Here is a 15,753-nt window from a genome sequence, read left to right as displayed (position 1 = left end):
CAAATATTTCAAACTTTGCATGTGTGCCTAAAGGCAATTTTGAAATATGTACAAGGATAGTATTTTGTATTTTAAGGGTACCCTGTCATTATGAAACTTGTGTTTGGAATCACACACACACACACCCACACCCTTGCACTCTTGTGCAAGGGCGTGTGCATAGGTTAAATAGAAAGATGATGCTGAAGAGGTGGTTACAATACCTGAACAGTAAGGGCAATAATCAGAGAAACTAGATCGATTCAGGCCGGTGCTTCGTACTAAAGGGCCAATTTAGAAATTGGCAATGGTCAGTTGTTCGCCAGGGGATTGGAGATGTCAACCTCAGCTACCCTGGAAGACAAATGCCTGCAATGTTTCGAATATTCTGCCGATCTGGCAGAAATCTATATGCCTTCAGAGGAGCAGTTACCCATGGTAGCTCCTCTTAAGAAACTGAATGCTTTCTCAGTGGCAACCATGCTTCATGCAGCCATTGAACAACCTTTTTTGTTATATATAAGAAAACTCCTAAAGTATTCACTTAGGCAGTAGGGATAATTTTCAATTTTTCACTTTAGGGCTATTATGCTTGTAATGGCAATTCTGAAGAGTAAACCAAGTACAACAGACCATCCATTCCGAATAGGTAGGACGGTCTGATGTGCTTTACACCAACAGGCCCAACTTCACGGGCATAAGGTTCCTGGTGGCAGAGCTAGTGGGGCCAGCGAAAATATCGTCCGACTCCTGTTTGTCAAACTTTAAATCAGGCCCTAAGTACTGTTGCTTGTCATATGTGTCCAACGAGAAAGGTAAATTGTCTCATGAATGGGGATAATGTGATTTAATTTATGCAGCAGTTCCTATTAAATTATTGGTTGTTTTTGCTCCTCCTCGGTCGCCTTGCTCAAAGGAATAGGATTGTCTAGACCACATAAATCGTAAGGGATCTCTATAATTGTCAGCTCCTCTTCCACTTCCTTTACAAATTCTTTATGAATGTCATCAGGCAGAGTGATGGGAACTTTTAAACCTGAAATTGTGATGGTCTCTCAGGCTGATAACAACTAGACCCTTGCCTTGATTTGAAGATGGTGTCTTGCTTTCCTCAAGACACAGTCAAACACCACCTCTAATGATCTGATTAGTCGGGTATTAACCTTTGGAGAAACCTAATACTCTATAAATATCTCACATATTGAAAGGCAAAGACATAAAAAGACCCCCTTGTGGTAGTCCAAAAATCATTGAAAAAGTTCATTTATTTAAAAACAGATCAGGTTCGTACAGAAATTACGTTGTTTTCCATACTATGTTCATTTTGGTTTGTGACTAGACTGTGTCAGATGTACACAGGATCACACCTAGACCTGCAAACCATCCACCACATCTCATTAACTCCACAAACAGCCACTGCTCTTGTAAGGACTTTGGGGGCCTTGGGCTTGTACTGGTTGTGCTAGAAAAAAACACCTCCAATTGTCTATCTCACTCGTTGTAGGTCTTTGTCACTCTCATAAGAGTGTTTTCCTATCTTCTGACCTTCCTTGGTTGCACAGAGCATGCGTCCATCTCTTAGGACTGGTGTGTGAGGCAAGGAGTCTAACGGTCTGAAGCCCAAGTGGGAGGAGGGGTGTTAGGGTTGACACAAAACACGCTGCAGGTTGAACATTGGGCACAGTACCAGAAGCCTCTCACTCTCAGAATGGTTAGAGTGAGATAGGGCTTTGATTTACACTGTAACTATTCAATATTTTTGTATTTGTCCACTAGTTAGAAAACGAAATGAGCTGCTGATTTATTTAAAGGGCTAACGTTAGGAAAACAGTGGGGCATATTACCAAGGGCCATTATCGCCACCTTAGCGGGACCTTTTCCTGCTAAATCGGCGATAATTTTATCGCCCTATTACCTAGCTGACGCTAACACCAGTTAGCGACAGCTAGTAGGAGATAGTGATCATCTTGGGGCCCATTTTGCATGTCAGCGATATTTATCGCTAATTGGATGCAAAATGGGCTTGCCAAGATGTTAGCGACTGGAAACAGTCGCTAATATCGCTATCTCCAATTATCAACAAAGCCTTACTTTTGGAAATATTCACGCTAAGCACGTATATCTCCAAAAGCTAACGCCTGCCCGGAGCAGTTCTTAGCCATGTTATCCAATAAAGGTGGATAACATGGCTAAGAGCATTGTCACGATAATGCATGAATATCGCTGATTTTTCTGCGATATTCATGCATTTCGCAGGATTTTTACCGCTTTTGAAATAAACCTTGATAATATAAAGGTATTTCAGCGATAAAAATTGTCGGAGCGCGGCGATATACTTTTAGCCGCTAACCATGCATAGCGATAATTATCGCTATTCCTTGGTAATATGCCCCAGTGTTTTTTCACTTTCATAAATAACGCCAATATTTTCAGAATTTTAACCAGTTGGTTACAGAAATAGATTACACAATTGTATTATACAGCAAACAAGCATTAGTAAAGACAAAAGGTCTCGCCTTAGAAAGGTGTTTGCCAACCTTTTGGCAATGTCAATTTCTTGGACAAACACTGCTCAATGTCGGAAAAAAAGGTTGTTGCTGGTACTCAACTGTATTAGCAAACACACAAAAATGGCAGCTCAAACATGACCATGTATCGGTACGCACACTACACCACACATGATGACCATTTTTTTTACTTTGTTTGTACCAGTATGAAGATGCACATGTTCATGTTTCATCACGCATTTACACATATGCATCATAATTGAGGCAATCAATTTTTCTTTTAATTCTATGTTCTAAGATGGCAGACACACATCTGACAGTGGTGAATTAAACTAATGAAAAAGTGCACTGCTCAAAAGCACAATATCAAGAAAGCAGCGGCCTAGTAGAAAATTGCTACTAAAGACAAGGGTCCCTAGAAAACGAATACTGGTGACGTAATCAACATATGCTAAAAAGGCAATATGTTCTTTGTCCAGCCGGACAGAGTTTATTTGAACAATATTTGTAGTGACAGTAATTTACCAAGTGGGGCACAACCTGCGACCCACACAAACAAGACAAAAACAACAATAGGAAGGAGAGGATTCAGGAAAAGAGAGAAAATGTCTGTTTTCTAGTAATCAGTGAACGGACTTGATTGTGTCAGCCCTTCTCCAAAAAAAAAATGGGAAAAAACAGAAAAGAACGGACAGAGGATCAACAGGAGAGAGACTGCAACTGAATGCCAACGAGTGGTGGGAATCAACAGCCTGCAGGTAGTGGTGGAAAAGCAAAGGAGGACCTCAGGGGAGAAATGAAAAAAAAGTACAGCGATAAGGGGAGAGGTGGGGGAAGCAACAGACTAGATGGAGAAAGAAACCTAGAGGTTATTTCCCATGGGAGTGGTACTATGACCAGTGAAGCAGCACACACTGGAGGGGATAAGAAAACACATGGAGAGCTGAAAGAAAAAGAAACCATCATTGGTAACGCTAATAGGTCTATTATTGGCTGGCAGAATGTTGCCTTTGTCAATGCTTATTTTGTCATCAGTAGCTAGTGGCTGAAAGATTCTGTCCAAAAACCCCATTCAGTGTATGTATGTTTGTGTGTAAGTGTGTGAGGTCTTATTTACATGCCCCTTGTGCCGCTGGTGCTTCACTTTTTCCCATATTAAAAGTGACGTACCCGCAGCGCAAGGGACGTGTAAATAAGCCCCGTATTTTGTATATGTGTGTTGGTGATGTCATGAGACTCTCAGTAGACAGCTAAAGCTTTCCTTAAGTGAGACCTAAAAATTAACTCCCTGAATGTAAGCTGGGTAAGGAAAGAAGTCTTGTACTCAAAATGCAGGCAAAGTATGTACCCGAGGAGGTATAAATACAAGAAGAGGAAGGAAAGTCATGGAATAAGAATAGATCAAATTAGATTGACAAGCAAACCAACCAATGGTAAGCTATGGGCTGACTGAAAGCTCCCTGTAAGAATTGCCATTGTTCACAAAAGGTCTTTCAATAACAGTCAGCTAAAGCAATCTCTAGGTGAGACCAAAAAACCGAGTGAGGCTTTCAGGAAATCACTGAATGCTGTGGCTATATGAACATTCACTCTGAAACTGAACATTTTTAGTCTGCCAGGTGGAAAGTTTAACTGTAGCCTTGCAAATTCTCTCATGGTGGCATGTTAAGGGAATACAATAGATTTAGTCACAATTTGTCAGCAATGTTATCTGGTTCCCACTATGTGAGGATTTCTTTCAGACCCAGCATGCAAAAATCACTGTTAAGATGTGTTACCCTCAGATCCTCCACTGAAGGCCTGGTTTAGATCTTGACAGAGAGGTTACTCCCTCAGAACTGTGACGGATATCCCATCCGCCGAAATATAAATCCCATTATCGTATTGATATTTCGGCAGATGGGATATCCGTCACTATGCTGCAGAATAACCTGGCCGCAGAGATCTAAATTAGGTCCTTAATGTTGCACATAATGGCTTATCTGCTAAAGATTATTTACATATAAAAAGCAAATGAGCTGTTCAATTTGAACACACTGTGAAAGTGAATGAAACAGCAATGGTATTGTTAAAAAAAAAACACACGCATTCTGTTATCGCCATGAGCCAGGAGTAAAATTAGAAATAGGCCAAACGTCAGAACCGTGAGTAATTTTAGTGTCCCTCGGAGTGAGAATCTTTTGAATTTTTAAGGAAGTGTTTAACCCCTTGGCCGCGGCCATGCTCGTGACAGAACCGCTCTGTCACGAGCCACGGGCGCACTGTGCTTGTGACGGAGTGGTTCCGTCACGGCCCCGCCCGCTCCATAAAACCGTCACGCAGGTGCGGAATCGCGCTATCGTGGGCGGGGCGGCCGCGCCGTGACGGAACCACTCCGTCACCAGCACAGCGCGTACATGGCTGGTGTCAGAGTGGTTCCGTTACCAGCACAGAAAGGGTTAAGACTTGTTTTAGCGTCGAGAAGATGAAGGAATGGCATTTGTAAAAAGTGAAGCGAACCCCATTTTTGAGTGGTTGGCCAAAAACTTGTCACATTTAAAAATTACGAATCCTGTTGCTCTACTGAAAGTAAAAGTCAGATCAATGAAGCACTTGAAAATGTTTTGAATGTTTTTACCTTTTGTACTGTTGTGTTGACAAACTTGGATGACTATATATTAAAAATATTTCATTTTGTGCCCACAGCTGTTACGTTTCTTGAGTAGTAAATGTATTAGAAAATGTCAAAAGTAACACTACCATCACAACTTTAGTGTAAAATAACAATTATCCTCATTTTTCCTTGACTACCTCGATAAAGATTCTCAGGTTCCTTGACATGCCAACTTTTATGCATTCTTCATTCACTCACCTTGTTGGCTAAAGATCCATTGATTTTGTTGACCAGCCAGTTAAATGTCCTTCCATAAATTGCTTTTGCTACAGCATCCCGAGCATAATACGAAAGTTCTACATCCAAAGGTGTAAGAAGCTGCAGCAAACAAACACATGAAGAACATTTTCTTTGTATTTGTCAGATTAAAAAGAGGACAGGTTTTTCTTATTTTTTTAGAAGCAAAAAGTGCATATGATGATGTCATAAATATAATACTACAAGCCAAAAGATATGTGACAGTATCTTATGTCAATTAATACAAATCACAAATTGAAAATAAGTTCTCAGCAATCCATTGCCATTCACTTTCAAGTTAGTTAGAAGGCTACAAACAAAGGGACAGATGTACGACCATTGATAATTGCGACTTACAAATTGCGACAAATACCGAGACGCAATTTGCGAGTCGCAATTACCAATGTACAACAGTGTCTGAGACACTGTTTGTGATTCCCAAGGGGGTCGCAAATTGCATGTCTCATGAATATTAATGAGGCTGTTGTAATTTGCGACCCCGGTGGGAATGGCTGGCCCCCCTCCCAGGTATGGTGGCCTGCTGGGCTCAGCAGACGTCCATGTCTGGGACCGCTTTTAAATAAAGCAGATTTTTTTTTAATGCAGACAGTTTTCCTTGAAGGAAAACGGGATGCATTTAAGTTTATTCATAAAAAAATATATTTGTAAGAAGTTTCCAGTTTCGCCCTTAAGGTAACATGCCCTTCAAATATGGTAGGATTGTCGAAATATGGGAACATATCCTAATCCAACTAGAAGTGCAAAGCAGATTTGGCTAGTTTTACACATTTTATGGAAGTAAAATCTTTTGGAATGGAATAATTATTTAATGTTGATATTCTGGCAGTACTTTTGAGTCTATTTTTTCCTATACATTTTCAATGTATTTTTCAAATGAACAACCAAAAATAGATAGTTCTCAAATGTGACGTAGTATCAGCATATCCCTCATACTTTCCTTTAAATGGGTGCTTTCAGCAAACATATTCTTCAGCATACCTATTCAGGGCCATAAACCACATCACTGATTGCCAGTTCATAATATGGATATTTAACAACAATAGTTTGGCCTTCATAATGTGGTCATCATGTGCATAAAAACTCTGGGCCTCATTTATGAGCACTTTGCGCTGCCAGGATGTCACTTTTTTGACGTTCCGGTGGCACAAAGTGCCCAGGCATATTTACAAGGCCACGTAAAGCCACTTTTAGTGGCTTTTGATGGCCTTTTAAATACGTGCCCTTATCAAGCAGAACACTGCGTGACAGGGGCGTTCCAAGGGTGTTGCTGTGGATAGAATCTGAAGCAATCACAGATTTTTGAGAAATCGTAAACCTGGGAATGGGTCAGATTCTAACGCCACCCCAGGGGTGGCATTAGGGAGGCACAGCGAGGAAAACCGTTATCAATTCTTCTTGTTTTTTCCTTTTTCTATGTGTTCTGCATTTTGCAGCACACGAGAAAGAGGAAATCGCCTGAATTGATGTTTTTTTGCAGGAAGGTGTCCCTTCCCGCTCAAAATCAATTAGCCACGCAACGCGGGCACCCTTGCACCATGGTGCAAGGATGCCAGCATTGGCACATGGAAGCCCATTGTGCACCATAACTCAAAGATATGGTGCATTCCTGTCCTCAGTAGCATAGCTATGCCTTGTGCCACCCGTGGCGGTCCCTGCTTTTGCCACCCATGGTGGCCGAATGTAAGAGCGAGGGTGCTGGTGGTTCCTGTGTTTGCCGACAGACGGCCGCAGGTAAGAGGGGGAGCCCTCCGCCCCAAAACTCAGCCCGCCCCCTTGCTCTGCCACTGCCTGCCCTTTTGGTTTGACATAGGGCAGCGCAGCAATCCTTGTTGACCTGTCCTATGTCAAAACCTCATAAATGAGGCCCTCGATATCGAGGACTTTACCCTCCCTCCTCTGCCCCGTCCTCAAAACCAATAGTTTAAGTGCCTGTTTGTTTTCAACAATCACATGGCGTCTTCAGTGCATGCGGGCGCACACACACATGAATGAACGTGTGTACACATGAATGCACGCATGTGGGTGTTGAAGATAATTGAATACACCCCATTAGTCTGGCATGATCAAACATACATACGCAGTATCAGTATAAGCTTTCAGACACTACCCTTTGCATCTACCTTATCCCTTCTTGTAAGGAGTCACCTCTATCGGATGAGAGAAGTTCAGATCCCAGGTCCACAATCAATTACCGTCAATGGTAAAATCAGATTTATTGAAGCAGAAAGCTTCCCGCTGCAACCTGGACTGTGACCAGCACGTAAATCTTCATAGAACATCAGAGATTGTAGTAATGGACTCTGTACCTTTCGGATCGCGGCATCATTGACTGGCTCGACCTCCAGGACCTCCAGGACAAAAAGCTATTTTTTAGCCCCAATAAAAAAGCTAACCCAATTAACACTGATGCTAGTCAGTCGGGAACATTATTTTGTATTACACTTTCTTTACAAAACTTTCACGAATAACGTTATATATAATAGTTCACGTGCAATAATGTACAACTTTATAATGCAGGCATCTCCTAAAAATAATAGTGAATAAAGCACTATTTCACCAGTTAGGGTTATGTTTAGAGGTTTGCATTCCCTCTCAGGGCAATACGCCCCCAAATTAGCTTACTCTATTTATTTCTGAATCTTTCTGAAGCTGTATTAAATAATTGGACAAGCATGCCACCAAATACATAAAACAATGTTTTTATTGTGCTGAATTGCCTTATTACAGAGTTTCACTCCTCGTCTGGGCCAAGCTTACACATATCTGCTTTATGATGGGCTCCAAAAAGAGGAAGTTAATAGAATATTATATCTGCTTCTAGTCCAACACCCGAACTAGTAGGCATTTATAAGAAACGTGTAGACAAAGGGAAAATGAGCAATCAAGACATTACTCTGTCGTCTATCACTACTGTCACAAAGCTTACTTCACGAGTAGATATCAAGAGTCCTTTGTATCTACTCTACGAGTCGAAATCAGAAGAGGCCTTTGTAGCAATTTTTAAACAAGTATCACAAATAAGAACATCACATGCACACAAGACACGAGAGACACACTCTGTAAAGTGGCATGAAGCACTGCGCATTCCACCTTAGTAGCAGCACTATGTTGTCTTCAATGGCACGGGGACAGCAGTGTGGATGCTACAGCCAAGCACAAAGCCCTGGACAACATGGGCCCTAAACAACTCAGGAATCTATTTCAACATTACATTCCCTCCAGACAGCAGCGATCCTCGGGCTAACATCTCCTAATTATTCCTAGGTATAGGAAATCGAGATGGGGAGGTAGAGCTTTTTCAGTTGCTGCATCCAAGCTGTGGAACTCACTTCTGCTTTCGATTTCCAGTCTTCAATCTCATGCCTTATTTCACAAGACTTTAAAGACCTGGCTTTTTACTCTGTAACGGGCAGTCAGCTAGCTCCTTCTGATTCTCTCTCCCTTCTGAAGACTAACTGTTATCAGTGCCTTGACGACATTCAGGTTGTTAAGCTTTACATATCTTTTTTAATTTATTCAATCAATCAAGCAAACATCTTTCATGGGTACACCAGGAGCCACTCTCCGTGATACCGCCACCCATATTGTGACCTTTCAAGTACAAATGGAGACTACCCATCCCTGCTGGATAGCATGCTTCTATGACCAGCAACTTGTCCCAGTGACCACTGAAAGACTGTGATCCCTTCAACCATTTGAGAAATGTACAATGAGTCACACTCACAATTCTCCCCTGAACTTTCCATATGTTCCAAGACGCCTTTCTAGTATGCAGTCCCAGAAATTCACCCCCTTCACCTGTTGGGAGTGCTTGTCAATTGCTTCAGATGAAACCATAACAATGCTTTGCACAAGAATGGAGGACCAGACCTTCCAACAAAGGCATCCCAGGACTTTTGCAGATATGAAACTGCAGGCACCCGGTAAATGCTCCATAAATGTGATTGATATTAAAAGCAGTAGATTGGGGCCGAGCACATTTGAAATGTTTAGAGATGATAGCAACTTATGAAACAGGACAATAAATTACACAGTTTAACTAGGACTCTCAATGGAAGATTCAACAACCAAAAAGCCTTCAATAATCTGGTGATGAAAGGCTGAACACCTATGTGGTCCTCCAAGTCAGAAAGACAACTCGAATGGAGATCTCTGGACCTTAAGAAAAGCAATTGAAAACCTTTCTGAAGCCACCTAAGAAGAAACTAGGGTAGTTGCTCCGATAGCTTACCGCACAGATTTAAAATCCTTGTCCTTGATATAGATATTTCTCACACATTGAACTCTGAACAGTGAGCCTTTAAACATAAGTCATGGAGATGTCACAAATTATAGATGTAGAGCACAACCAGTAAACAAAAATAGCACACAACCAGTAGCTACTGGTAAAGATCTGACCTCAGCATTATCACCTCAGGCATAAAACATATAGGGCCTAAAAACCATTAGCATAACCATATTACTCACTAACCTCATAAGCATCATTAGAGGCATCGATCAGGTCATAAAGGCATAAAAACAGTGTGTCCAATCAGGGGCACAATGCACTGAACCTGGCCCCAGCCCACCCGGCCTCTCACAGGGGCTCAAATGCCCAATGTCCGGGCTGGATGCGCATGCAGCAAAAGTAAAGTGAGCCGATGCCCAAGCCTAAATGTGGCAGCTGCCCACTAATTTCTGGGCAGCTGTGTAATCACAAAGATGGGCACTGGCGCAATCTGTCCCCCACTGGGACTCTATCAAAATAAATGTGTCCCCAAACGTTACCGCTGCCTGCGCTCTCGCAGGGCAACTTGAAAACTGGGTAAAAACAAGCTCTGGCACTACAGTGCCTCTCGGCCCACTCTGGGGCTCTTCACACCAATTGCCCCTAAGGAAAGATAAAGGATAGCTACAAGGGATTTTGTTTGTTTCTTAATTTTGTATGATTTTCAAAAAAGGTATTGTATTGAACAAATCAATGGATTAATATACGGGGATAAGAAGAACAAATCAATGTTAGCAAAAATGTTATGGACAGACGTTTGCACAAATCAACATGTCAGTCAGTTCATAACAGCTCCCTTGATTGATGAAAGAAAACCAAGTCCAATGTTGTGCGATGGTTTGCTTTTGATGCAGATGAAATGCTTTGGAGTTGATGATAGGGTCGACGTTTCGGTCTTGTTAGCTGAAGTTTATAAGACCATCATCAGGATCTTTTGTATCCGAGTTCAAGCCGCAGGATCGGTAACCGCAGGCGGGTATGGGTCCATCCTTACCCGCCTGCGGTTATGGATCCTGCGATAGAATATGCCGACTAACTAAGAAGTGCGTTTAACTCTGGCGGCTTGAACTCGGATACAAAAGATCCGTACCAACACTGAATCACTAGAGATCAGAGCCCATTGTTGAGGTCCAGGCAAGCGACTCGCATTCTCTGAATAATTTCTACACAACTGCATAGGGGCATCTTTTGCAAAAACAATTTCTGTCCTGATGATGGTCTTATAGACTTCAGCTAACAAGACCGAAACGTCGACCCTATCATCACTCCAAAGCATTTCATCTACATCAAAAGCAAACCATCGCACAACATTGGACTTGGTTTTCTTTCATCAATCAAGGGAGCTGATGATCTGTTATGAACTGACATGTTGATTTGTGCAAAAGTCTGTCCATAACATTTTTGCTAACATTGATTTGTTCTTCTTATCCCCGTATATTAATCCATTGACTTGTTCAATACAATACCTTTTTTGAAAATCATTTTCCTGTGTGTGTGTTCCTTGTTTTTCTCTTTTCCATCTTCCTGCTTGGTATTGATTGCTTTAAGCATACAAGAGCTTGAGTGTTGTCCTATGGACACATTGGGGTTAGATCTTTGACAACTAACCTAAGAATTCTACAAAATTAAGAAACAAACAAAATTCCTTGTAGCTATCCTTTACCTTTATTGCTTACTGCCCAAGCCTACAAGGGTCAACTGGGTTACCCATTTCTCTTTTACCTAAGGAAAGATGGCAATGGCACTAACTGTGCCCTTGAAGAGTCCCAAGACTAGCCAACCGTTGCAGCTGCCCACTGTCCAGCGGGGCAGCTGTAGGGAAAAATGTGCACAGGCACCACAGTGCCTCTAGAGGGACTACGGAGGGCAGCACCGACAATGTGCCCCAACGCCCCCTCTAACAACTGCACCACTGAGCCCTACTCACCGGGCTCTCACAGTGCTTGGGGAGGGCTAACACAGTTCCCCCTTCAGTCCCCACTCACAGGGCTCTGCAGGCTTCCTCCCTCTCATGCTGGCAACTCAGCTCTGGGCAGGACTCTGTGGTGGGCTCAGCAACACGTGGGGCTCTCCCCTTTTGACACGGGGAGGTCACGCTCACCCCGCCATGCTCTTCTCACTCCTTCCGGGCACCGGAGCGCGGGGTGGGCTCCCGCCCGCTCCCAGCTTCCTCTTCTCTGCACCGGAGCGCGGGGTGGGCTCCCGTCTGCTCCCAGCCTCTTCTTATCTGGTCCCAGGAGCACAGGGTGGGCTCCCGTCCACTTCCTGCTTCTTCTTCTCTGGTCCCAGGAGCACGGGGTGGGCTCTCGTCCGCTTCCTGCTTCTTCTTCTCTGGTCCCAGGAGCACGGGGTAGGCTCCCGTCCTCTTCCTGCTTTTCTTGGTCAAGCCCGGCCACGTCTCAGCAAGGGTTGCCTTACTTCCTGGTTGGCCCGGGCTGCAGTGGTGATCTCCTTTATACGGGGTAGGCTCCCGTTATTTTACAATACAGTCACTTACAGGGTGGGCACAGGCTAGGGGGTTATTTATGTGGTAAATAAAGTATTACCCTGTCATAATTTCTATAAATAAACAAAGGGTCATGCATTAAATGAGAGGCAGAGTCCGTGGTGTCCGATTCAAAAGGGCTTTATTTCAATAACTCGAGTTAGGGGAGAATCGGTTCCATCACCACTAAGGTTCAGGAAGGGTCTTCTGAACTTTATTCACAGAGTACAATATTTATACATTAAATTGCATAGAGAAGGAGGAGCGCTCCAGGCAGAGCAAGAGAAAGAGAGAGATAAGAGCATGTGGGCGTGCATGAGGGCGTACATGTGGGCGTACACTTGAGGAGTCATAGGTGAGTCATAGGTGGGTGGATACCTGAAGTGGGGTCGCATGGCCAGCTTGAACTTCACCCTACTTGTGTGCGCACTTGGTCATGACGTGCAATTGACGTGTAACTGGGGGAAGCTGGGGGGAGCTGACTTTCGGTCTAGTAGGGAGGCCTTCAGTGTCAGGACAACCAACACGTCTGGTATTATCTGATATCTTATGTCCGGGGATGTATTATCTGAAGCAAAGGTCGCTCATCACTAAGAGCCAGTGTGGGCATATATTTCTTCGTTCATTGCGTGGGGGCCTTGGGCTTTCTATGGATGCGAGCTCTGTAAATCACTTGAACGGAGACAGAAAAGGCTAGGCCCTATCTCTGCAGACGGGTTCTGTTTACCTTCTTCACCAGGCAGGAATGTGATTCTGTAGAGCAAGCAGATAACTGTTGTGCAAAATACTGTCTTGGCACCCCGGGCTGGGCCCCTCTCGGCTTAGCCAGAAGTATGTGAGAGGTCAGGGATACGTAGCTGCAGCCCTCAGAGTGTCTGGATGCATGAAAACCCTAATTCAGAGGCTGGCTCAGGCTGAGCCACAAAATGGGTTCATCTCTATATTAAAAGTGCAAAATGCAAATACATGGGCAACATGGGCCTCAGTGCAGAATTAACGTTTCTTTCATGGAAGACTTGGTAACTGACATCCTAATGTGGGACGTAAATGCAGAGGCATTATTATTGTAGGTCATAGAGGGAAAATGCATGGATGACATGTACATACACTAAACGTTGGGGTACACGCAGGGGACACATTGGCCATGTAAAATTTCATTTTCCTCATTCCCTCCTTGTCCCCTACTGTACCCTTCAGGACACATCTATTTTCATGAGACCGTATATTTGATCATACAGCATCATTTGTTCATCTTTGATCCTTTGTATACGTGGATGTGGGACACAGGCAGTGGCACACAGGCCGCAAATCGCCGGGCCACACTGTAGACAGAGACAGCAGCCGAATATCATAAGCAGTATCATTCCCAGGAACGACAACACTTTCAATCCCCATGCCGATATTACACTCCAGAGCCAACTGGACCAAGTCTATGTGCCTGGGTCTTGATGTATCTCGTGAGCAATCTTGTGGAGCCTTGTTATTGCTGCGTACACAGATGGCGCGTTATTTGGAATGAAAACGCAGCAACTGGAGCCAATCACTCTACAAGCCCCTCCCCAATCTGCTAGGATGACGTCAAGAACAAGGCGATTCTGAAGAACAACAAGTCTCATGGCGGACTTCTCCTGGGTCAAGTTAGCCAGAGCAGATGCACTCTCATTCACTACTGCTTCCAGAGTTCTTGTTAACCTGCGTATGAGTTTACTGTTTTGGACGGGACCTATGAAGAAAAAGAATCCTCTATTGAAATCTGTATATTGCTCCCAGGCTGTCTCTGTCTGATCAATCACGGAGGAATCGGTCTCTCTCCTGTGTCTAACATGCTCTAGTCGTGAATCTCCATGATAATTGGATGGGGCTAGAAAGACGGGGGGCAGCAGGAACGATATATAACATGTTCCACCCCAATCTAAGGGCAGATGTACATAGGCTGTCTGACCGCAAATGAAATAGGTATGGCGAGATGCTTTGAAAGAAGACTTTCCTTTATCAGTAAACTCTACTACAGTATTACATTCACTGTGTCCCATATGTACTGATCCTTTCTTTCTAACGCACAAATCGCCTTTTACTGGTAGGACTGAAATAAACGGTGGACCTGCATTTTGCTTGGGCTGGACATTTAGCATTATAAAACTGAGGGAAGCATTTCCTTGCTCGTACTCTTCATTTTCTAGATCGGATCCCTTCCTTTGGGGAAGTCCGTCTTCGTCTGGAAAACATACCTCATTCATTACTTTATTCAAGTTTCCCCATATCCAGTCACCCTGGTAAACTGTGGACTTTCCGTCTATTGATGACATTAAGGCAAACCATGCTCCGCACGAACCATTGTGGGAGAACGGAAAAGGGACTAGGGGCAGAACTCCCTTCGTTTTCTGATAAGGTGGGAGTTGGCCACATACCCAGCAATCTGTCGCATTGCTGGTCTGATGAGAACGGTGCAACATTCGAATGAAAGTATTGTTGCGCAGTGCTAGTCGATATGACAGTTCATGGGGTGGCAGATCACTAAATGTATGCTCTACGGTGTCATTAATGAAAGAGTGTATATGTGAAGAGATAGGAGGAAAGAAAACATGTAGTATTAAGCTGATACAGATTATAGTGATGCAGAGAAGAGACATAAAAATCAGAGTTACTATACATCTACTACGTAATATCTTGCAGTATTTCTCTTTCATTTTGCTCTTTTTACTATTATGGTCCGCGATCCTATACATGTCAGAAACTTGCCTAACCGATTCACCACCTAGTGGACTTAAACAATTAAACGCTCTCTGACTTTCTAGATCGTACCTTGGACCTGTATTCTTGCTGTGGAGTCTTTTCTAGCAAAGGGGGCTCAAAGTCTGTAATGCCATTGTTCTTTACCAAAGTTCCAGAGTCTCCAAAGTACTTTTTGCAATGATGGGCATGGAGCCATCCTTTTCTTCCTTCGACCTTGATGGCTGTCCTCGTCGTCAGTAACACTAATTTCGGTGTTTTCCAACGCGGCTCAAGGGGGCTTGATCGATCAAAATTCCGGACGAACACGAAATCACCAGGGACTATGGCGTGCTCCTTGACCTGGGTGTTGTCAGGGAAGGCGGCGGCAACCTGTGAATGACAAGAGAGTAGTGCAGACATCAAGGAAGCCAGGTAATCTGTCAGCATATTACTGTCAACATCAGTTATTTTCTTAGGCATAGGCGTACCCCACATGTTCGGCGGTCTACCGAAAGCCACTTCATATGGAGATAGGCCTGTTCTGGAATGAGCTACCATACGCATGTAAAAGAGGGCAACCGGCAAGGCTACCATCCAATCCACGCCTTTGTCTGCACAGATCTTTGCAAGTTTTGTCTTAATTGTCTGATTGTGTCTTTCAACAAGGCCTGCTGCTTCAGGGTGTCGTACACAATGAAACTTCCAATTATATCCTAACAGAAGGGACACAAGGTGTGTAGGCGCCTGGCGGCTCTCTATCACGCGCCCCCCCTCAACCACACGAAGTTGCTTGGCGCAAAGAGCCCCTCGCGCACAGATCTCCCCCGAGTTCTCCTGTTTATTGTACTCCTTGTGGCTTAGCGCTCCCACAGGGCTCTCACCCGTGACTTTA

General features: G+C 43.7%; 1 protein-coding gene across 1 annotated transcript in view; it reads right to left on the bottom strand.

Annotated features, from left to right (window-relative positions):
* Positions 1–15,753, bottom strand: part of MYO1H (myosin IH) — a 655,926-nt gene that overhangs the window by 438,580 nt on the left and 201,593 nt on the right. Inside the window, exon 9 of the mRNA XM_086943103.1 lies at positions 5,338–5,457. Within this exon, the coding sequence (XP_086799229.1) occupies positions 5,338–5,457 (120 nt within the window). The remainder of the gene's footprint in view (positions 1–5,337; positions 5,458–15,753) is intronic.

The sequence above is a fragment of the Lissotriton vulgaris genome, chromosome 11 (assembly GCF_964263255.1).
Source record: "Lissotriton vulgaris chromosome 11, aLisVul1.2, whole genome shotgun sequence".
Taxonomy (NCBI): Eukaryota; Metazoa; Chordata; class Amphibia; order Caudata; family Salamandridae; genus Lissotriton; species Lissotriton vulgaris.
The sequence above is the reverse complement of the archived record's forward strand: the minus strand, read 5'-3'. Positions and strand labels throughout refer to the sequence as shown.